The sequence below is a fragment of the Camelus ferus genome, chromosome 4 (genome assembly GCF_009834535.1).
Source record: "Camelus ferus isolate YT-003-E chromosome 4, BCGSAC_Cfer_1.0, whole genome shotgun sequence".
Classification (NCBI taxonomy): Eukaryota; Metazoa; Chordata; class Mammalia; order Artiodactyla; family Camelidae; genus Camelus; species Camelus ferus.
In genome coordinates, this window is record NC_045699.1 from 47337415 (window position 1) to 47361736 (window position 24322).

At 44.7% G+C, this 24322-nt stretch overlaps 2 protein-coding genes across 9 annotated transcripts in view; one reads left to right on the forward strand and one right to left on the reverse strand.

Annotated features, from left to right (window-relative positions):
* The window catches only part of ALG2 (ALG2 alpha-1,3/1,6-mannosyltransferase), a 523116-nt gene extending 511499 nt beyond the window's left edge, over positions 1 to 11617 (reverse strand). For 4 of the 5 annotated variants that reach the window (XR_004319361.1, XR_004319357.1, XR_004319359.1 and 1 more), the window contains exon 1: positions 11262 to 11392. The gene's annotated coding sequence lies outside the window, so the exon portion shown is untranslated. Of the gene's footprint in view, positions 1 to 11261; positions 11393 to 11570 lie in introns of those variants that run through there. The other variant, XR_004319360.1, reaches the window with a different exon arrangement.
* Positions 11618 to 13261: 1644 nt separating this feature from the next.
* The window catches only part of NR4A3 (nuclear receptor subfamily 4 group A member 3), a 39084-nt gene continuing 28023 nt past the window's right edge, over positions 13262 to 24322 (forward strand). The window contains exons 1-5 of one of the 4 annotated variants that reach the window (XM_032478072.1): positions 13262 to 13796; positions 16917 to 17165; positions 18057 to 18128; positions 19389 to 20365; positions 24038 to 24167. In XM_032478072.1, the coding sequence (XP_032333963.1) occupies positions 16982 to 17165; positions 18057 to 18128; positions 19389 to 20365; positions 24038 to 24167 (1363 nt within the window). In that variant the 5' untranslated portion in view covers positions 13262 to 13796; positions 16917 to 16981. The other 3 variants (XM_032478074.1, XM_032478075.1, XM_032478073.1) reach the window with 3 other exon arrangements.

The following is a 24322-nucleotide window of genomic DNA, read 5'->3' on the forward strand; positions in this document are numbered from 1 at the left end:
GGCAGAGCTCCTTAGAGAAGACTGAGACAAGAACTCACCTGCTAGGGGGACAGGGCAAAGCTCAAGTGGTAGAGCACGTGCTTAGCATGCACAAGGTCTTGGGTTCATTCCAAGTATCTTCTCTAAAAATAAAATAAAATAAATTACCTCCCCCCCCAAAAATAATAAAGTAAAAAAAAAAAAAGTGGCCTGTTAGAATGTGCACCTACTTTCTAAAGCCAGAAAACAGGGGAAGGAAGAGACCCAATAAAAGGAAATCTATCAAAATAAAATCAAAACCGCCTGACGTTAATCTGCTTGGGACAAAGTGAATATATCTCTCAGAATGCATTTTGGCTGCAAGCGACAAAATCCCAGATCATGCTGGCTTACACAATAAGGAACTGTATTATCTCACAGAACTGGAAGTTCGGAGGTAAGGCAGACCAAGTACAATGCAATCAGCAGTCCAGTAAGGTCATCAAGAGCACAGGTTTCTTCTACCACTCTGTTTTGCTGTCTTCTAGATCAGCTTCCTCCAAAGCTAGTTTCTCTCATTACCCCTAAGATGTCTTGAGCAGCTCCAGCCATCGTATTCAGATGTAACGTCATCAAAGGAAAAAGAGACACCATCTCTCTCTTTTACCTCTTTTTAGGGACAAGTAATCCTTTCCAAGAAGCACTTGACCCTCCTCCAGACTCCCTTCACATTGCATTGTCCAGAATAGGCTACAGGCCATTCCTAACCCTTCACTGGCAAAGAAAATGGGATTAACCATGATTGCTTAGATTTATCATCAGGGGTGGAATGAATGCTAGATAGTCAATCACCATGACCATACCATGGACAGGTTATAATGATGAGTATTATTGTGACATTGTTTTCACTTCATAACAAACCTGTGATTTATTATGCTGCTTTCAAGATCTTAACTATGAGCCATATGCTTTGCCCAAAATTCAGATAATTACTCTTTGCTCACATTCCTTACTTATCATCATAAACATTTTTATCAGTTATAAAACATTTTATTATAATTTTCTTAGTCAATACACTATTAAAAAAAACTTCAATGTAATGTTTTAGAGCAAGAGTGATAAATATATTTGTCATAGCAACTCCAATAGGTACAGCTACCTAGAATCCCATTTCAAGAAAGATCCAAATCTCAGTTTGGATCCAACGAGTAATAGCACCATGACTGACTGGTGATGTCTACCATGTACTTAGGTTTGGGCACAACACATAGCACATATTTGCCAACCCTGATTTAGGGGAAATCTCTTTAAATAATTTCCCTCCAATGATAATCTCTGCCACAATGTCTCCTTACTTTTATTTTAGTCGGGACACAATCTAATCCCTCCCCTCTCTTTACTACCCCCATCTAATTTATATAGGTATAAAAATAATATATGTCAAGAATGAACTCCAAAAATTATTTCATATATAATCAGAGTTCCACAGAGCCCCTTTTATAAATCCATGGAAAGGGCTGGCAGAATGGCATCAGTTACAAACTGCCTCACTTAAAGGAGGCAGAGGGGTCTTCGAGGCCCAGGCTAGATGTGGATCTCAGCAGGCTTGAGGGACAAAAGGAAAAAGAAAAGTGGCAGTCTGTTCCCAGTTAAGGTGGACTGGCCCACAGCTGCAGGACGAAAGGCAGAAGGGAACGAAAGCCTAATCCTGCACAGAAGTGACTAACCAATAACTAGAGAACGCTTAAATAATGGCAGAGTACAAACAGTATACACAGTGTATGTGTAGAAAATGCATTTGAAAAGACAGGAAAGACAACAGTGGTTATTCCTGGGTGAATTAATTTATGGCTTTTTTTTCCTTTTGTCCTTCTACTCCTTATCTGCATTTTTCTGAGTGTCCTGTACTGCACAAGCACTGCCTTTTTAATGATGGGAAAAAAACAATAAAGGAAACATGGTTTTATCTTATCACTCGATGTTTTGGTTGTTCCAATTTACCTCTTATTGCCTTGTAGTTAAGATCAAGCTTTCCTGGGGGGTGGGGGGGGTGGGTATAGTTCAGTGGTAGAGTACATGCTTAGCATGCACAAGGTCTTGGGTTCAACCCCCAATGCCTCTATTGAATAAATAAATAAATCTAATTACCTATCCTTCCAAAATTAATAACTTTGTGACCCCATAATCCCACTCCTGGGCATATATCCAGAAGGAGCCCTACTTCAAAAAGACACCTGCACCCCAGTGTTCATAGCAGCACTATTTACAATAGCCAAGACATGGAAACAGCCTAAATGTCCATCAATAGATGACTGGATAAAGAAAATGTGGTATATTTATACAATGGAATACTACTCAGCCATAAAAACCGACAACATAACGCCATTGGCAGCAACATGGATGTTCCTGGAGAATGTCATTTTAAGTAAAGTTAGCCAGAAAGAGAAAGAAAAATACCATATGAGATCACTCATTTGTGGAATCTTAAATAAATAAATAAATAAATACAAAACAGAAACAGACTCATAGACATAGAATACAAACTTGTGGTTGCCAAGGGGGCAGGGGGTGGGAAGGGACAGACTGGGATTTCAAAATTTGTAGACACTGACAGGCATATATAGAATAGATAAATAAGAGTATACTGTATAGTTATACTGTGTAGCACAGGGAAATATATGCAAGATCTTGTGGTAGCTCACAGCAAAAAAAAAAAACTCTGACAATGAATATACGTACGTTCATGTATAACAGAAAAATTGTGCTCTACATTGGAATTCGACACAACATTGTAAAATGACTATAACTCAATAAAAAAAGTTTTAAAAAAATTAGTAACTTTGGATATTCACTTTTTACCAAATCATTGTTTTAACCAGATTGTCCGGTTGACCAGTTTGTCTTCAACCAAATTATATTTGGGCAACATTGGTTTTGGCCAAAATAACTAAGTCAAATTGTTATTGGACAAAGAGTATACTACCAGCATCAGAGGAAAGTCTGAAGGCAGAGATAAGAAATACGATTCCCCAAAAAGGTTCACTAATAAAGGACAGGCGAGTCTGAAAGGGAAACATCACTGAGGCAATGGTTCAAAGTGGAAGGAAGTGTTTATCAAGGAGCTATAAAACTAGCCCAAGTCGCCTAGAAAGTGCTAGTAAGGGTATCAAGTAAATTCAGTTTCAGCTGCCTGCTTGGACACTCTTCTAAGCAGAAAAATGCTGGGTTTTCCTTAGATTCCCTAGATGAAAAAACTTACTCTGTTTGCTGGTTCAAATTGAGGATGCATGTTCCCCAAATCACCTTCCCAGTAAATAAGGTTCTGGAGCTGGTCACTGCATGACAGGGAATCCAAACCACTTTCTTGGCATATTATAGTTTCCTACTCCAAATGTATATTGTCAGACAAAGCAGAGGTGGCAGATGATACAAAGCTGCACAGAAGGAAGCAATCTGAAGCAAACTGCCTCAGGAGTAAAAGAACCAGGTAGCGGATCTCAGCTCCCAGAATACTTGGTTAGCTTGGCGAAAGAGAGCTAGAAGACATTTCTGGTTTGAACAGTCTTCTAAGCAACCTGAATATATTTAGGATTTCTTTTTAGCCTACTGTTGCTCAGTGGAAAGTCCTGGAGAGCTCTCTGAGCAGCCTGCATTCATTCAAATATTAACTGGCTGCCAGGCTGCTGTGTTGCTGAGGCAAGAAGAAGGCAAGCAGGTCAGCAGGCTACAACATCTCTGACAGTAAAGGAGGTGTTCTATAGGAAGGGAAACAGAGAATTGCCTATATATTCAGCCACAGCAAAGGAGGTGTGAAAAAATAAGGCAGATGAATCAATTTGTTTCTAATAAGAAGCAAAACAATGTAAAGACGGACTATTCACAAATAGTGATGGAGCAACTGAGTTTAGAAATTTAGAAAAAAAAGAATGTGGAAATTTGGAAAACAGAATTTGCAAAAAAATTAATTTGGACCTATTCCTCACACCGCACACCAAGAAAAATGCATGAAAAATTTAAGTGGAAAATATAAGCCATAAAAGTAGTAGTAGAAGACAACATGAGAGAACTCTTTTGCAACCTTGTAGTGGAGCAGGCTTTTCTATGGCACAAAACCCAGAAGTTATAAAAGAGAAGACCGACGAATTCAACTACATTTTAGAAAAATCTACACGCAAAAGACCACAAGCAAAGACAAACTACAAACTGAGGAAGAAATATTGCAACTCATTTTACAAAGGGCAAACCTCCATTATTATAAACGTCAGCCACAAGGTAATTTTCATACAAACCTCACCCCAAATAGGCAAAGAATATGAGACACTTCAGAGAAAAAGAAATACAAATGGCTCCTAAACATAAGAAAAATTATTCAAACTCACTCACAAAAAGAAATTTTTAAAAACTACACTAAGATAACAATTTTCACACCTTAGATTGGAAAAAAATCCTAAAATTCAACAACATTCTGCTGGCACAAATACAGGAAATCAGGTACTCCTGCATGTTTCTGGTGGGGGTAAAAATTGTACAGCCTCTATGAAGAGCAATTTGTTAGTACCTATAAAACTACTATGAGATACACCCTTTGATCAGTATTTCCACTTCTAGGAATTTACCCTATAAATATATTTGCACAACTGCGAAATGATCTACGTAACAAGAGTATTTACTACTGCATTGTTTGTAACAGCAAAAGGCTGAAAATTTCCCAAATGTCCATCAACACGGAACTGGTTAAGTAAGTGACGCTATGTCCACACAATGATGTAGAAAAGATCTCCAAGACATATTGTTAAAGTGAAATATACCTCAAATATTTTTCCACAGTTACGGAAAGAACTCCAAGCTACACTGTTAAAGTGAAAAAGACAGAATAATACGAATAAGCTTCTATTTGTATAAAAAAGGAAAGGAAAACAGAATTTATATTTGTATTGGCTTGGATACGCATTTAAAAACTCTGAAAGGGTGGAACTGAGTAGATGGGGGAAGGAAGTGGAAGGGAAACTTTTTATTTCTGAACATTTTGTTGTTTGAATCATGTGAATGCATTACCTTTCCAAAAGTTAAACCTTAAAATAGTTAATACATTAAATCATTAAATGTTTAGAAAATATAATTTGAGTACCTAGATGTTATTCTACATTTGGGCCCCTCAGTCTATGAGTGATAGACAGTAGACAAGTGACTATGCACTTGGAGGCCTTGAACTGCAAAGCAAAGTGAGGGCTACAGTAGGAAATCTGATGACTACAAATGAAGAACTCAGAAATGAACAGGTTGGTTATACAAACCCCAGGCAGAGACAGTCAAGAAAAGAAGAACACCATCTTGTGGAAGTATCATAGCAAAAGGGATACATCAAAACAAAGAGATAAACCAGAGACTAACTCTTGAGGGGTTTTGGGATCAAAAGGTGGTACAATTCCTTAGGATGCTTGAATTGGTTTAGTTCAAACACAGATGCCACAGAGTAGTGTGACTCAGGGGTACTGCCCTCAAATACACAGACGAGCTGCAACAGAGGGCAGGGCGGTGCAGAAGTAGCAGCACAGTGATATACGACAGACCTGCCCGGCTGCTCTCTTATGCCTAACCCCGAGTGAAACTCCAAGAAAAGCTAGCAAGGCCATGAGGCTGGTCAGGATTTAAAAAAAAAAAAAAAAGAATATTTTGAATAAAGTTTCTTGAAAACTTTCATTCATTCAACAAACGTTTACAGAGCACCTACTTGGTGCCAAGAACTGCACACGTGCTCAATAAATCCACCCCCCAAAATATATATGTCCAAGATAATTTAAACAAAAAGGTATTTTAAAAGATTTTGAGATAAACAAAAGCTTCTCACAAAAAAAGTTTTAAATACAAAAGTCACTAAAAAGTTAACTGACAACTATAAAATACTATGAAATTAGAGATTTCAAATTGTATCCAGATTATCCTATTGTTTTTAAAATGTGACACTAATGACTTAACGTGAATTTTAAAAGGACAACCATTTTCAGAAATTAGAAATAGTGAGTTAGTAAAATGAAAATAATGATTTAACATGTGAATTTAAAGTAAGACAATAATTTTCAGAAATTAGAAAGAATTAGGTAGCTTATTTCAACTTTACTAAACTTAAGTAGCATAAATCTTCAAAATATGAGTTTCTAGACTCATCCCTACAATTGATAAAACAGGAAACCATAACTGGAAAAGGGAGCTAATTCAGAACAGATGTGAGGGAAGAATTTTTCTAGTAGTGAACTATAAACATGAGAAATAAATACTGGAAAATGTATTATGGTAAAAAATAAGAATCAGTTACTAATTACATGATCTAAGCAGGAAACCAGATACCTAAATATGTAGAACAGGCATTTTTAAAGTAGCCCTAAATTAATGGACAAGCCATGTTTTTACTATCCAAACCCAGTCCAGATAATACATAAACCTGCAATGTGTAAAAATTCACGTATTTCCCAATGCCTATAGAGTTATCTCTTATTCATCCATAAAGATGTATCTAACTGCAAATCTAACAAGTTTGCAAATAGAATTTATTCTATTATTGCTAACATTATTTCAACTTACTTAATACCTACTTGATACTTTCCTTTTAATCTGCTTCTCAGTATTTCACTTTCTCTGTCTATTTACACTGTAAAAGGAGATGTAAAGACTTACAAGCCCACCATCACCAGTCCTTCTCTAGGAAAAAGCAAAAAAGGACAGTTCTGCGTCAGGTGGTACATTTAAGAAGAAATGATGTTTATGTCTAGCATGCAGTAAAAATCAGAAAAGAACAGGAGCAAACAATATCCATTCCAATGAAAATTTATTAATTATTGTGTAGTCAGTTTGTGACTCATCCATATTCAAATGAATGAACAAAAAACAAATCCCAAAGCTAAATATACAATGACTTTTGGACTATCTAGGTCTCTGCTTGTTGGCGCTTTATGGGCAAGACTAGACTATGATGCTGGCAGTACATTAACTCTCTCAGGCCACCAAGATCCCACTCAGTGGCTACAGTTATGTAATGTGCAGGCAAAAAACTTTAATATAATAGCACTACTAATCTAACTACTATCAGCAAGAGTGTTACAGTAAACAGAAGGGTTGCTGAGCCTCCTGACTACAGCAATCAGGTAGTGACAGGAGACCAGGCCAGAGCTAACTCGTGATTCACAGTATTTAACCAGCCTTAGAAAGCATTCAATTTTAGAACCTGAACGACCCTTGAAGATCACATAGTGAGCCCAACACTATCATTTTACAGATGATGATATTTAACTCCCCCAAAAGATTAATTAACTTTTCCAAGGTTGGGCAACTTCATGGCAGCAAAGCTAGACCCAGGCCTCTGAGAAGCAATCTAGTGCTCTCTGTAAAATACAGCATCCTCATCTTGGAGAATATGCTGAGGGAACTGAACTTGTACATATGAGGATATCATTCTTCTTTTTTTCGCCAGAGTTGGGTAATGGGAAAGGGTTATGTAGTTTTACGTGGAAAGAGAAATTTACTTCATCCATCAACTCTAGCTAAAATCCAAATCTTACTTCATAGGCATAAATAAAATCCTGAATGCATTTATCACATATGAGTAATAACTTTTCTCCCCCAAATCTTTGTGGTTTTCCAGAGCTTACCAGCAACTGGGGAAAATATGACCGAAAAATAAACTATCTTTTTTTTTTTTTTGGAAATTAAGCAAATCTTTTTAACTAGATTATAAGACTTATTTACTAATGAATAGAAAAAATTATTTAATGAGATTTTAAAATAACATGAGCACTTATACTATTTGGTAATATTTCCATCTCTTCTCTAAAATTTTCTGTAACATCTATTGATCTATTATTTACTTTTTGCTTGTTAAAGACTAATATTCTAATTCACATGAGCCGCTTTCTAAAACTTCTAACAAGTCGTAATTCCTCAATCTCTTTGCCTATTTACTTCTGCATATACATAATGTCATAAAAATCTACTGAAATAATTTGGAAAAAATAAGACATTCAAGAATTTTTATATTTAATTGGCTATACATAGGTGCCATGGTTCTCTCAATTTTCTAAACCTTAAGAAGTTTTCCCAAACGAAGCTGATATTAACATTTCCTAACCTACAACAACCCACTCTGCATTGAGAGGAGGCAGCATAAGAGAAAGTACAAGTAGAGGGGAAATGATTGTAGAATAAGAATCAAACCAAAAGACTATTCAGGAAAAAAAAAAATCATAGCACATCTTCCTACACAGATTTAACAGGTACAAACCAAGCTGCAATTTCTTTGTTTCACCATGAGGTTGTCTGGGCTTGCAGTGAGCACCCTGACAAGGTATATTCAATCAGGAGTGTCAAAAGTTGAGTAATAATAAAGAAATTAACTAATGTATGATCTCATTTCGTCCCTTCATGCCAAGAACATCCTAATCCATATAACTGGTTACTTACGCTGCTCTCTGTTCAGATTTAAATTTAGACGGGAAGGAATACATGTATGTATGCGTATGACTGAAACATCATGCTGTACACTAGAAACTGATAGAACATTGTAAACTGACTATATTTCAATTTTTAAAAAAATTAAGATGGGGAATATTGTATGGATGTTTACTATCTATGTTAAATTTAGGGGCTACAGAAATTTCAAAGATGTGTGAGGCAGTGCTTTTGAAGCTTAATAGTTTGACAGAGGAATAAGCTGTGGACACAAGAGCAGAAAAAGAAGACAGTAAAATAAGAATTTTATGAAAGACTAAAGCATAATCTGAGTTCATTTCTTGAGCTAGTTTTAGAGGAAGGGTAAGAGTTCAATAAGCAGAGAAGGGGAAGAAAGGAACGCCATAAAAAGGAAAACTATGAACAAACGTGGGAGAGTGAAAGGATGTTTGAAGAACAGTGAGAATACCAGTTTGACTAGGACAGAAAAATTCTGCAGAAATAAGGAGGTCAGGAGGAGGACCCTTTGGGGTTTTATTTTAGAGACAATGACTAGCTGCACAAGGCTTCTGAGCCTAAGAGTGATATAACAAAAGGCATATTTTAGGAATACTAATCTGGCAATGATAGAATCGATACGGAAGGGATGGTATGTAGGTAGGTCAGACAAAAACTACTACAATTGCCCAATGTTCCTGAGCCCAGTAATTTGAGTGTGTAAGTCAATGTCAGCCCAAGCTACCAAACTTTTTATACACATCTTAAATGCAGTATAGAACTTCTCTACTGATTTAGGAAAACAGACTTATAAGTCTTTTACTATTCCTTCCTGTTTTCACCTTAGGTAACAATTTCTGGCTTGGAATTCTGATTTCACCTTTCCTCATCCAATTTTTGCATTAATAAGACTCATCACCATTCTTTACATATTAGCAAAATTAACAAGATTTATATATCATTGCTTAATGAGAGAAGCATTTAAAGCAGTTTTAAATCCTATTTTGTTAAAGCAATTGCTTTATATCATACACAATAAATTTCCTCAAAATTCCGTATTTTATTTTCTGAGAGAATGAGAATTTTCTGTCTCGCAAACTACACCTACAAAACCAAAACAAAATAAAAGGTAATTATCCAGTGAATCTGTAATAGTTACTTCATAGAAAGGGCTTTTAACAGATTGGCTGCTATAAGTATCATGAAAATAGAAACTAGCTGCTTTCTTTGCTTTGGGTGTAAACTAGGCCACACATGAATGTCCCTCTTCTAGAACAAGAACCAAACCAGATTAAGTTTTCAACATTTCACAGATTAAGGTAGCCTTATTCTATTTGATTCCCCCAAAGAAGAGATTTAATTATAAAGTATTAAGTTTCATTTAATTAAAAAAGTCTTTGAAAAGGTAATTTGTATTACTGAAATAGTCGTATTACATCAGCCTAAAGAGAAAATTATGCCTGATTGTTTGTAACTCAGACTTTTGAAACAGTATAGAACAGCAGATACTAACTTGAAGAAGAGAACAGAATAATTCATTTGGTTTGAGGTCACCTAAAGAACTGCATATGATTAGGACCCTAGGATTACGCACAGGATGGTGTCCCAGTGTGTAAGAGATCCTTGTATCTGCTTCCATAACTTTCCATTTGAGTGCAAAAATGTTGCCAATTATCAGTGTCCACTGGAACCTCTCCAACAGTCAGACCAGCTTCCTACCCAGAGGAGCACTAAGCCAGCTGATTGGCTCATCGCAATCAGACAACAGCCCTCTGCCTAAGAGCGGTCAAGGAACAAAGACTGGGACCAGATACTCAGGAAGGAAAGGATCTAAAAGAGGCAGAGGGTGGGGGGAAAAGGGACGTGAGAAGCACATAATTAACCAATACAGACGTCCAGAAAGGCACAACCACTTAGAGAGTCAAAGAGAGATATGCTTTACCTGGAGATATTCAGCCAGGGATGGAACTTTTTTTTTTTTTTTTAATTTAGGGTGAATAAGGATACCAGTTTGAAACCGTCACCGAGAAGTCCAATGCATATGAACAAACTTAGCTAGTAGCTTTATAAGTACCTTCAGTGGGCAAGGATCTTTTATATATGAACATTAGCAAATGCAATTTACTTAAATTCACTGAAAGATGTCCTGTTTCCTAAAAACTGTACCTAATAACTGTTCCTTTCAGTGATTCCAGTTCTGCATGCGATTTCAAATTGATGGGGGGAATGGGTGGGGTGCAGAATACATGAAATTTTTACAGCATGGAAATAAAAGTATTTTTAAACCTTCTTGGGGTGAAAAGTTAGGCAAGAAGTAATACGTGGAAACTGTCAAGTGCTTCTCTGCACACCCACCCAACAGATACCATCGCAGCCGGCTAGGGGAGTCTCCCTCTTCTTGCCTGACAGCTTCACTTTCTTTGAGGTCTGGAGCTGGTGATCACACTGGCCCGTCATGGTATTTTCAGTTAACAAAGCAGTTACTCAACACGGGAAAAAGCCACAAAGGAGCAGAGCAGCTGCTGCTGCACCCGTGATGCAAGTGCAGGCTGAGCCCCGGGCCGCCACCGCCGCCTCGGCTCCTCCGTGACGTCCGGGAGGGGTATCCCCGGCTCTCAGGAAGTGGTGGCCGAGGGCGGCTCCGCCCCCACGCGACTCGGGGCTGGCGGGGCCGCAGGGTGGCAGGCTGTCCGGGCCTGCAGCCGGGCGGGGATCACCGTCCGACACACGCGCACGCCCCGTGGGCCGCGCGCCCTGGGGCCCTCCCCCGAGCCACCCTTCATGGAGGACCCTACGTCCGCGCCTCGCCCTCTGCTCCCGTCACATCCCCCGCTCCCCGCTCTTTCCCACAGCTCACACCCACTCACCCCGACCCCCAGCGCCGAGCCCAGCCCAGCGCCGCAGGTCACCAGACGGGGTCGAGCGGGGTCCAAGATGGCGACTCCGCCCCCGCCCCCTCCGCACGCCCGGCGGGGTCAGGGCGCCCCCTCACGCGGCGCGCTCGCGCCCGAGGCCCGGCTAAAAATAGCCAGGCCCGACTATATTTGGTGCGGCCGGATCCCAGCGCGGCCGCGCGCACCCCGCCCCGCCCCGCCCCGCGCGCACCCGGCCCCGCCCCGCCCCGCCCGGCGCAGCTCTGAATGGAGAAGGGGCGGGGGTGACCGAGGGGAACCTACTCTGCTATCTGCGGCGCGCGCCGGCGGCGGGCCCGGCCAACCGCCGAATTTAGTAACATCGCCTGCGTCAATCACGCGCCTCGCGTGCGTCAGCGCCGCGCGGCTCCAGGTCCTGCTACCCCCACCCCCCCAGCCGTTCAATGGCTGCAATGTAGCAGCGCCCTCCTTCCTTCTGAGACTGGATTGGAACCCGTGGCAGTGCACAGGCTCGGTTCCTGTCCGCTAGGTCAACTTTCGGAGCACCCTTCCACGGTCTTCTGCACACCACCCTGTCTCAAGTGGAAGTGGCGGCAAAGAAATTTACCCATAGAATACATATAATTTTAGTTTTGTTTTCTAATTTCTGATTGTGTGCTGTCGACAACGGAGTACTCCCCTCACTCCGCCCCCTACACACATGCAAAGACTGTGACAGGTCAAGACATTGTCGCATTTGATTCAAGCGGACCACATGGGGACCAGGTCTGTCTGTATTGTTTCACTCAAATATTTTCTCCTCCTCAAAAATTAATTTCTAAAAAGAGGTTGCTTTCACTCAGCTGCAAACTTTGGAACTAGGAGAATTTAACTCTGATAAAATTTTGATTAAGCAAGAAAATCACATTTAAATTCATCACTTGGAGGAAGAAATTGCTCTAACAGAACTACCTAGGCTTTCAGCACACCATTTCATGACAAATGTGTCCGAGGAGACTAGAGCAAATCCCCTAGGGAGGTACTGACTAATAAATCCTGTTGATTGATTTCGAAATGATTAATTTGGGAGATGGGAGGGGAGCCTCATCTACAATCACCAAAAAGTGAAAGTGCGAGCTCCACTTCTGACGGGAAGGGGATGATTTGCAACAGTCAGACCCGCTCAGCTGTTCAACACGTGTGTGTTTGTTTAACACACACTAAGTAGTTACTGCTGCAGCGCGCGCGTGGATGATGGATGTGCACTTACTTGGGTTATAAGGTCCAGTTAGGAAACCCTCACCTCAAAGAAATAAAACCTTATCTTCCCGGAGCCATTGGCATCCATGTGTGAAACACGCACCCAGCGAATGATGGGAGGAGAGGGATTAGCCTAGGCGCAGAGGGCCAGAGAGATGTAAACAGCTTTAGAACTATTGCTTGGGGAAAGCGCAGCTGCACCTCAGAGAGTCTTCGGACTGGTGCCTGACTCCAGCACCGGCTGCCAGGTCACTCGGAGAAGCTGGCTGGCGGAGCCTTCCTTTTCGGAAGAGCTGTCCTCTCTCTTACCCCCTCGCCCTGGCTTCCTGCCTCGGGGCAGCCTCGGAGGAGCGCCAGCAGCACTCCTCCAACTCTACTCCACCCGAGCCTGACAGCTGGGCGGTCCCGCCTGACCCGCGGGCGGGCCGCTGCACCCTTACAGACTTGAGCCCGGGCAGGCAGCGCCGTCGCAAGGAGGGTTGGCAGCGCGGGTCCGAAAGGCCCCCAGGCGGGGACTGGCCGCGCCGCGCAGTTTCCATTGTGCTGCCCTGCGAATGGTCGGGGAACGCGTGCGCGCGCGCGCGCGCGCACACATGCACACACCCCCCTCCCTCGCACACGCGGAACCGGCTGGGCCAGGGGAGGGAGGAGGAGGGTGACGTAGCGTCCCATGGCGTCACATTGACGTCTCGCATTCCAGGCACTCTATGGAGAGGCCGCTAGGGCTCCTGTGGCATAAATGACGTGCCGAGAGAGCGAGCGAACGCGCAGCCGGGAGACCGGAGTCTCCTGCCTCCCGCCCCCCACCCCTCCAGCTCCTGCTCCTCCTCCGCTCCCCATACACAGACAAGCTCACACCCGCTCCTTCACTCGCACACACAGACACACGCGCGCACACACGCTCCGCACATACACTCCACTCTCTCCCGCGCGCTCACACCCCTCTAGTCCTGCGCCCTCGCCGGTGCAGCGCAGCGCGGCTGCCGAACGCCCCTCCTGGGCTCACTCTGCAACGCTGACAGCGCCGGTGGTGTTCGTGGAGGTGGGAACAGAGGCGGCATCCTCCCCTCTGGTCGCGGCCGGAGCCAGGACGCCCGCGGAACCCTTCGGCGGCGCTCTCCCATGAGTTGGGATCGCAGCATCCCCTGCCAGCCTCTTACTGCCTCTGGGAGCCGCTGGACTTGTACACGGCAGCCCTTCCGGGACAGCAACTGTGACTCCCCACCAGTGCAGATTTCGGGGCAGCTTTCTAGAAACTCGCTCTAAAGACGGAACCGCCACAGCACTCAAGTACGTATGAGATTTGCTCAGTTAATTGGGAGACTTGCTAAAAAGTTGGCGCGCTGGGAAGCGAAGCTTCTGAAATTGACAACTTTGACTATGGGGTTTTCCCCCCTCGCCTCCTCTCTCTGTCTTTGCTTGCGAGCGGCCAGTGGGTTCTGATCTGAAACTTTTCCCCTGTAGCGGGCCCTCGGGGATCTCTGGAGCTCGTGGGACTCCTCCCCCCACCCGAAGAGGCGAAAAGCCTCTAACAAAGAGGAGGACCGGGATTTGTGCAGTAGCAGCTCCAGCGCTGTAATTCAGGGTATTTCGGCTCTAGTTGTCATGGTAATGATGCTCTAGGCGGCGGCGGCGGCGGCGGCAGCGGCAGGGAGTTACAGCTCCGGTGATGAACGGCAGTAATTTTCCTGCCTTTTAACTAGGATTGAAAATAGGGGCTCCGGTGGATCCAAGTTAATATACCTAATGGTGACTCCGAGCTGTTTGGAAGGAAGCTTGAGAGGGAAGGGGCTGGACGGCAGCGGCCAGAGTTTGCAGGGGCGCTCCGAGGATCTCAGGAAAGAGGGAGTAATTGTAGAAATGTGGCTTATTGTATTGAAATGAGCCTGGGGCTCCACTGGGCACGTCTGGCTGGCATCGCCGACTTGCCCGTTTGCACTTTTCCCTTCGGAGGTAATCGGGTATAATTGCTGACCCCTGTGCCCCGACACGCGTGGCGACCGTGTCTCTCTCCTCTGGGCCTTGAATCGGTACGTTAAAGGCATGTTTTACTCAACTGACAGACTTAATTCGTGATTTTGGAGAAGTTGCTGAGTGTTTTACTCTTCGTAGAAATGAAAGTTCTTGGTGGTGAGAGGAGAGCGGTTGTGCCGAGCGCAGCCTGCGGAGACTGACTTCCAAAGGCTCCTCTCGAACCTGTTGGAAGCTTGGGGCAGTCATGAGGGAGAAAGCATTTGTCCCTTGATTCCAAATTACGTTTCTGGAGATTGTCTTTTATTTATTATGCCCACGTATCTTCCAGAGGGAAGAACTGCAAGGAGTTTGGTAATCAGAAATCTCGGGCTGTTATTCCAGAGCCCTAGGGTGCCAGGAGAGAGGTACAGGGCGCCGTTCAGTCATTTCATCGCGAATCCAATCCTGAATTTTCTTTTCCCATGATGGAGAAATATCTAACAGAACTGAGTTGGGGAAAGGAAAAGCTGCCCAACGCGGCTACTGGGCAAAAATGAATGAAGTTTGAGTTTATTCGAGTTCTCTTAGCTGAAGAAAATGCCCGTAATGTGAATATCAAGGACTCCTTAGGCCATAGCGGCTCCCACACCCGCTCCCTCACCCCGCACCCACCCACCTCCTTCTCTGGGACCGTGCGCTCGCAGAAATTCTCCCCGGCGGTTTGTCTCCTCTCCCTCGGTCTTTCTGAGAATCTCTGTCTTTCCCTTTCTGTCGGTCTCTCCTCCACTCCTCCTGCCCCCGCCCAACCTCCGCCCCCGCTCCCCAGGGTTGGAAACTCCGCGGAGGAGCCCCGGTCACAATGGTGCGTTTCACGGTTTCCTCCACACACTTCACCACGGGGAGGAGAACACGGGGGTGTTCCTTTCGTCTACCCACGAGAAAGAAAGGGGCTTTGACAGAGGTAGTTATTTCTTCCTAATTTACAACCCTGAGGCTCCGTACTCCCGGCCGCAGCGGCCGCGAGCGGGAGCGGAGCAACGTGTTTCCAGGCGCAGAGGCTTTGCCTAGGTAACCGGCCGTTTCGGGGGGCGGAGTGGGGGGAGCGGAGAGAGCCGAGGAGCGCTCGGCTTGGCTGTAGGAAATGTGGTGTGGCTCTCCTTCGCAAACGCTGGGCGCTCGAGGGGAGCCCCTTCCTTGAGGAGATGCTACCTTCGCCCACCTGAGTCAGAGGCCGATCCTTGAAGAAAGACTCCGCTTGAAAGGCCCCGGGGAAGGGAAGGAATGCGGGCACCTGGAGGAGGTAGTGGGAGGTTGCTGGAGAGTCCTTTTGAAGATGCGGGAGGGACGGGAAGCGCAAGCTACAGCCGTGGAAAGATTGACCCGTGCCTGCGCTAGGGCGAGCTCAAGCTTTCTGTAGTATCAGCTGGGGCTAGGGTGACAAGGGAATCCCCCATTTCCTGGCCTTGGAGGGCTTCCAGCACCTGGGAGCTCCGATCTCCTCTTCGTTCAGGGAAGCTCTGGGCTCAGGGGCGGCGAGAGACGAAACTTACTCGACACCTGCGACCTGCGCACCCTTGAGGTTTTTTTGGATTTTGGTCGTTTGGGGACTTCCCCCCGCCCCCTCCCAGCTTTTCGATCCCTCCCCTTAGGCTGTGAGTGGGTCCGGGCAAAGGGGGCGCTATAGGCCGGAGTTTGGGGCAGTGGGATCCTTCCCCAAGGTCCGCGGAAATGCGCTCTCAGCTACAAAGTTTCACTAAGGCTTTGCACAGAGACTTTCGCCCCGGAGTCGCTCTTGGCGCCCTCCGGAATGTGCCCCCTCCGGGTCGCCGGATGGCTCCGAGCCTCGAAGTCGCCCACCCTCTGGGATACCGCCCGCTGGGTGCAGGGGGCCTCCCTCCGCTCGCACCACCAGCCGTAAACGCCAGCCGCCTTGTGCCTTGCTTCCGCAGCGTTTCCACTGTGCCCTTTTGTTTGCTTGACCCCTGGCCCCCGAAACTCGCGGCTAATAGAAGCGAAGCTCCATTAGCATTTAGAATGAAAAGCGCAGACTTTCTTAATTCCTCGGGGCATTCATGCATTCGTTCCGGACTTTGTGCATTTCCTATGCAACGTGTAAAATTTGTATTTGAGGGGTGGGGGCGGGTGGAGTTGGAAAATATTTTCCGCTCGTGCACACTGACCCCGAATTCGGGCGGAACTCTTTCTTCAAGTGTTCTCCATTCTTCGATTTTCCTGACTTCGCTAGCTCGGAACCAATTGTTGGGGGCAGATACGTTAATTTCTGAGCGACGACGGGCTGCGCGTTTTTTAACCTGGGTTGGGGAACCACAAAACCTCGGCGAGCGCAGCCTTGGCTCCCCCAAGGCTCTGTGATGCTTTTTTGGCTAGGGACTCCGGACACCTTAAGCACTGCTTTCTGACTCTTGTAATTCTTTGTAATTAACGTTGCATTTCTAGAGATCCCCACAACCCCCACCCCAATACGTCCAGGCCGCGGTGACCCAGCTTTGTCCTATCCCCCGATGCCCGCAGAGTCCACTGCGGAAGAGCGCAGCCCGGCAAGCCCCAGCCCTGAGACTGGACCCTCAGCGGAGCCGGGCAGCACCGCCGCTGCTTCGCCCCGCAGGACATCTCCACCTCCTCCACTCTCAGCCTCCGCTGGAGAGACCCCCAGCCCCACCATTCAGCGTGCAAGATATCCTCCAGGTAGGTCTGGCACAACCCCTTATTCCTTCCGAGCTGGGAGAGGTGGGGCGTGGAGGGGAGCCACACACCCAGCGGGCAGGTTGGTCGACTTGCCCAGCTCCAGGACAGTGAGTGACTGCTGGCCGCGAATTTCACAGCACAGGTGGCTTCCATGCACGAAGCTCTTCTGGATACCACACCCTGTTGCTACCCAGTGAAGCAGCCAGGTTAAATTAAGCGTTGTATTTCTCAAAGATATTCTTCCTGAGAAAAATGCAAATACACCAATAGATTAGGATCTTCTTATACATGTCTTTTTTCCCCCTCTCCTTTTAATGCTAATGCATTTAAGAGTTATGGGATCATTTTGAACAATACAAGAACATTTTTGTTTGTACAAAACCCAAATCATTTGGGTGCAGACATTTGGAATGTTGAAGCTCAGAAAGAGAAAAGCATTTGAGCTGAAAACCAAGGAGTAAACTTTAGTTGGGCAAAAGAAAGGACTGCAGATTTGGCTTGTAACACCTCTTTATGCATTTGCTAAAGGGATACCAGGTGCCTGGCCTGTGTAGGCACCAAAGATATGCAGATAAATATAACTGAGTTCCAGCAAGCTCATATTCTATTTGCTGGAAACTTCAGAAGGACACAAAGAAGAGCAATAGGTAGGGATTGGCAAAGACAAATGATAGAACAGACTAATGGAGAAATTCTAAAAGTGCCGAAGAGAGAATAGATGAAACATCAGACAATGTTCTTTCTTTTAAATGACTATCCTTTCATTTCACCCCAACAACCGGAAAGCAAGATAAGTATTCCTTTAACTTCAAACTAATGAGTGTTTGTAAGGCCCTGCTTGGAAAATAAAGGCTTGAACTGGCCTCTCCTCATCACTGCTTCTTCCAACAGGCCCTCATCACCTTTTTTCAAGTCAAGATTTCATCCCATACACGCATGACTCAATCAGATTTGGAAATGTGGGTAAGAGAAAGATGTCAAAGGAAATGTGAAGTATTCACTTTTCTATTAGTCACACTTTTTACACCGCAGACTCCAAAGAGATGTTAAGCACCTGGTTTTCCTTTTGGTTCAGAAAAACCAACCACCAGAAACTGCCCATTTTACTATTCATATTTAGCCATAAAGAAAGGGAAATAATTAGATAAATCATCCAATAGAACCAGTAATTCTTAGGGTCTTCTCATCCAGCTCAACCTCTCTGAGCAATAGTAAGCACCGTGGATATCTGTTGCTTTGGGAGCTGAGAGAAACTAAATCTGTTAAGAAACTGCTTTGTTTTCTAGGAGTGCTATTTCTTCTGTCATAAGAAAACATGTAGCTAACTCACCTGTTACGATAACTGTAAACTGTTGTCATAAAGTAGCCAGTGATAAATTTTATTAGAATTGGGGAAAATATGTGTATGTAGTGTATATAGTGTATATGGCAGAGAGCAGGTTTGGTGGGTGTTTTGTTGCAGCTGCTAATCTTTTTCTTTGCAGATGGTACAAACTCCCCCGAGTCCATTTCCTGGGCCTGTGTTCCCACCTCACCACCTAGCTGGCTGAAATCATCAACAGGGGTCCAGTTTGAGCAGGCTGCTAGCCCTATTTGGAGGAGTGGGGAGGGGGTGGGAGAAAGCGACCACAACGTGTGTGGGTGGCCTCAGTTGGCACTCATAAAATATTAGAATGTCACTGGGCCAGTGAGTCCCACGTAGGACACTTTTTTTTAACTAACTCATAGGTTTATAAATTAAAGAGTGTGATTTGGGGGACCTCTAGCCTCTTTCCCCCCAAAAAACCAACAGAGCATTCACTGCATTTCTTTTAGTCCTCCCAATTTGTGGCTGAGGTCACTCCAATTAATCAATAGGGCTCAAAACAACTTTTTAAAAACACCACTGGACTTATAAGGGAAGACATCAAATTTCCCAGATCTGGTGGAGGACAGGGCAAGGGAGGGAAGGTGGGCACAGAGGCCCCCAGGAAGCCGGGTTTTGGCCCCTTTGACAATCTGTCAGAGATTCAACTTTCTTCTCAGGGAAGGAAGAGGGAAAGGAAGGAAAGAAGGGAGGGAGGAGGAGTGGGAAGGAGAATGGAGCTTTAAATCTATGCTATTAGGAGGATAGGATGCCACTTCCTCTCTGTTTCCCAAATTAGAGAGCAGTGAATCCATTACTGCCTATTAGCTAGACAGAGTGCTGACTTGCTTCTGAGACCTTTTTCCCTGTCCCTGCAGATATGCCCTGCGTGCAAGCCCAGTATAGCCCTTCGCCTCCAGGTTCCAGTTATGCAGCGCAGACGTATGGCTCGGAATACACCACGGAGATCATGAATCCTGACTACGCCAAGCTGACCATGGACCTCGGCACCACGGAGATCACGGCCACTGCTACCACGTCTCTGCCTAGCTTCAGTACCTTCATGGAGGGCTACTCGAGCAACTACGAACTCAAGCCCTCCTGCCTGTACCAAATGCAGCCATCGGGGCCGCGGCCCCTGATAAAGATGGAGGAGGGCCGCGCGCACGGCTACCACCATCACCACCATGACCACCACCACCACCACCACCATCACCAGCAGCAACAGCAGCAGCCATCCATTCCGCCCCCCTCCGGCCCGGAGGACGAGGTGCTGCCCAGCACTTCCATGTACTTCAAGCAGTCCCCGCCATCCACCCCGACCACGCCGGGCTTCCCGCCGCAGGCTGGGGCGCTGTGGGACGACCCGCTGCCCTCCGCGCAGGGCTGCATCGCTCCTGGCCCGCTGCTCGACCCGCCAATGAAGGCGGTGCCCTCCGTGGCCGGCGCGCGTTTCCCGCTCTTCCACTTCAAGCCCTCGCCGCCGCACCCACCTGCGCCCAGCCCGGCCGGCGGCCACCACCTCGGCTACGACCCGACGGCCGCCGCCGCGCTCAGTCTGCCGCTGGGAGCCGCCGCCGCTGCCGCCGCCGCCGCGGGCAGCCAGGCCGCAGCGCTCGAGGGCCACCCGTACGGGCTGCCGCTGGCCAAGAGGGCAGCCCCGCTGGCTTTCCCGCCGCTCGGCCTCACGGCCTCCCCCACCGCGTCCAGCCTGCTGGGCGAGAGCCCCAGCCTGCCGTCGCCGCCCAACAGGAGCTCGGCGTCCGGCGAGGGCACGTGCGCTGTGTGCGGGGACAACGCCGCCTGCCAGCACTACGGCGTGCGCACCTGCGAGGGCTGCAAGGGCTTCTTCAAGGTGAGCTCACGCCTCCTCCGGCGCCCCCTCCCCTCCGCCGCCAGCCTCCTCAACCATTCGCTCAAGTGAGCATCTAAGCGGATCCCTCCCTGTTTGAGAGGCATAATGGTTATACTGTGCGTTCCTGTAGCCTTTCCTAGCATCTTCAAACCCGCTTTCTCAGGGCTTTTTAACTTGATGTTCGTTACAGGAGACCGCCCCCGATGGACTTGAGGGGGCTGTGAACTTCCTGTCTTGGCATTACCTTATGCTCATTTTTCTGGAGGGAGCTCTCAGCAGATTCCCAAAGGGATCTGTGACCTCAGAAATGCAAACACTTCGTTGTGTTCCTCTTCTGTCCATCCAGGATATCTGAGGGATAGAGTCCGTCTGCCAGGTCTTGGATATTTGTATCTTGTTTAATCCTCATCGTCAGAGCTGGGACAGAACTCAGATTGAATTCTGGCCACCCACTAGCTATTTTTATCAACAGCGTCTTGAAGGTTGAAATTAATTATCCTTGTTTCATAGATGAGGAAATGGAGGCTCAGAGAGGTTATTCAATTGCCCCTGGACACACACTCAGTGGGTGAAATGAAGGCACGATGCCAGCTCATGTTTGCATGACCCCAAAGGGCATGCCCTCTTCACAGCTCTGAGTTGCAGTACAGACAGAGTCAACTGGTGGATGCAGTTTGGGGCAGCCCTCCTTAGAAGACAGAAGCTGGGGTCTCACCCACCCTCTCCACTTCTGTGCCACACATAGTGCCAGGTGTGGACATGCTGCAATATCTCATAGACCCAAGGGAGAATTTTACAGTGACAAGGTCTTCAGCCTTCACCTTATTTTGCCCGTGAGGAAACTGAAGCTGGAAAGGTGATTTAGTGGTACACGGGGAAAGTTCCAGGTGCCTTCTTCTGACCCTTGAGTTCAGTGCTCTTTTCACCACTCAGAGGAAAGAGAACTTGTCCTCTTGCTGCTCTACTTTCGCTCTTGACTCCCAGACATCTTCAGACACTTAATTCTGTGCCACCTTCCTCACTTCCCACTTCCCTGGCCATTATCCCAGGGATTTGCAAACCCACAATGTTCTCTCACAATAATCACCTCCTAGCCTCCTGTGCCAGGCAGGGTGGAGGGAGAGGGGAAGCTGGATGCTGATTGGGTAATGGGGATTTGTAGGCCAATAGGATGTATCTGGGAGCAAGCTGGAATTGGAGTCTGAATACTCAGATAGGAGTCCTTCATCTGCCACCTACCAATGTTATGATGTCGGCCATGACACTTTCTTCCAGGCCTCAGTTTCCCCATCAGATGAATAAAATTTAGAGAAGGGCTGTGAGTGTTAAATAAGGTAAAATATTTATGAAAGCACTTTATAATCTTTAAAGGACTATAAAACAATAACAATAGTTCACTATAAATGCAAACTACAAAGTATTTATTAAAAAAAAATGCATGTGTGTGCATTGGTAAACACACCAACAAGCAACAGTTATTTTTGATCTGGGGATAGGAATCATGTGAGTAAATTCTGCAGATAAATGAGAAAGTGCCTGTGGAAAGATTCTGCAATAGGTTAAGTGCCATACAGGAGGTATGCAGGATTATAATGTTTTAAATGTAGAACCATCAGTGCTTTTTTTTTTTTTTTTGTGTGTCTTTACTCAAGCTTTACCAGGGTTAGTTTCAAGTAACTGCATAGCTTTAGCAGATTTGATTTTTACAGCATTTCAGTGGAAATGCTGAAGGGCAGTGAAACGGGCAGAAGGAAAAGAAATGGGGAAAAGAAAGAGAAAGAATTAAGAGAAGTACAAGTAATCCACAAATATAATCATCCCTGAATAATTGAGAGTTGGCCAAAATACAGGAGTGGTAATACATTCCTAGTCTAGAAATGTCAATTAAGTGTTCCCCAACAGCATCCTTTTTCTGCAGCAATCCCTTGAAAACAAATCTATACTTGAAAGGGTGGGGGAAGATGGGGGAGAACCACCCCACAGATCTGTTAATTAAGGGAACGGGAGCAGGTTTTACCCAGTGGCTTTCTACCATTAAATTGAATTCTTTTAAAATGTGACATGAAGTGCAGTTAATGATGGGAATTCAGTGATTGAACCATAACGATCTCTCCCTGTCCTTAAACTGTTGTGCAGACACACACAAATGTGGGGAGGGTTTCAGGTTACTGGGAAAATATATACCTGAAGCAAAATGCCACCAGCACTCAAATTGGCATATGGCCTTGAAGATGATGGCAAGAAATAGAGTTTTTTAAATTACTGCATGTTCAGTGAAAGAGCTTCATTCAGGAAACACAAGTTTCCTACCCTTACAGACTGCTGAGAATTTAAGTGCTGGAAACTTAGAAACTTGTTTGTGTTTGGGGAATTTTGCATTTTAAACTAAAATCACCTGCTAAAGCAGGGGAACTGTATCTGGCTTTAAATTTTATATAAGCAGTTTAGAAATGATCTTTTAAAATGAAGTTAAAAGGTGATAGAGTGAAAACTGATACAAGAGGGTTGAGAATTGCTGAAAGTTAAAAAAGATAGAAGGTAAATCTAGAACTTTAGGCACAAAATAGATCACCGATCCCAAATTACCTGGATTTCTTTTTTTTTATGCAGCCCAGGCTTACCAAATAAATTACAACCTTCTGCTCTATTTAGAGTTGAATAGATTCAGGTAATTTCTGAATGATTTCACCCTAAGTGGTAAATACATATCCATTTGCACAAATGTTTTTAATTTTTTAAAAAATCAAGCATTTTCTTATATTTGGAACATAAAATATCCTTAATTATGTATTCATGTGTCATTTTAAAATTATGATTCTGAAGAATACACCATTATTTTATGCCCAAGCTCAAATTTTATGATGTGTCTTTTACTATATGGCTATTTAGATATCTAGATATCTAGATATCAGTAGTCACTTATGAAATAATCTATTAATGGGAATTTTCATTGAAAATGTATGGTTCTTCCTTTCTCTCATTCCTTTTTGTTTATTTGATTTTTTTTTTCTTTCTTGGATGTGATAGTGGTTTTTAGTATCCAATTTTAAGATTTTGCTTTCAAAAATCAGAAATGGTCAGTTTACCATATATATTCTTTAAAAAATAAAATACAGCACACAGGCTGATTAAGTGACCTTTTTTGCATTAAAACATTATTTCCTATATGTTATAACTAGACAAATCCTGGTTTTTGCTCTTTATGATTTCATCTCTATTGGGGGAACAAAGCCAGTTTCTGTGATATTTGACTTACAGTGGTGATAGCCAACAAAGTACATCCTAGATAATTTTTATTTTATTTTAATAAGGTCAGCAATAATCAGGGGAGTGGAACAAGTAGAAAATTGTTCCCAAAGGGATATTAAAAGTGGAGATAATCTAATCCTCCAAGGTATGATATGTTGACCTGGTAATTTCAGATATGATTTTATCATTCAGACTTGGGTGTCTCCTGAGACTTGCTTCAGAACAATCCAAGATGATTTCCATTGTCAGCAGCTAACACTAATAAAATTGTTTTTCCTGCAGGCTAGCGTGTTAGGAAATTAAATTTATCTAATTATACGAATTGCACTGTCGCTTTTCACGTTGTAATTAAAATACATCTTGTCAGGTCCTACCTCTTTCCAGAAACTATTAGTTGACTATCTCTGTATTGTATTTTCTCAGAGAACGGTGCAGAAAAATGCAAAATATGTTTGCCTGGCAAATAAAAACTGCCCAGTAGACAAGAGACGTCGAAACCGATGTCAGTACTGTCGATTTCAGAAGTGTCTCAGTGTCGGAATGGTTAAAGAAGGTATGGATATAATGCTTTTTATCCAGGTTGCTTATGAATATTCTCAGTTATCACTGAAAAGAAGTTAATATTTATATTGGGATGGTGAATTTTCCTGGTTTTCCTTTCCTTTCAACATTTTATTTTTGTGGTGTATATTTACATTTAAAAATAGC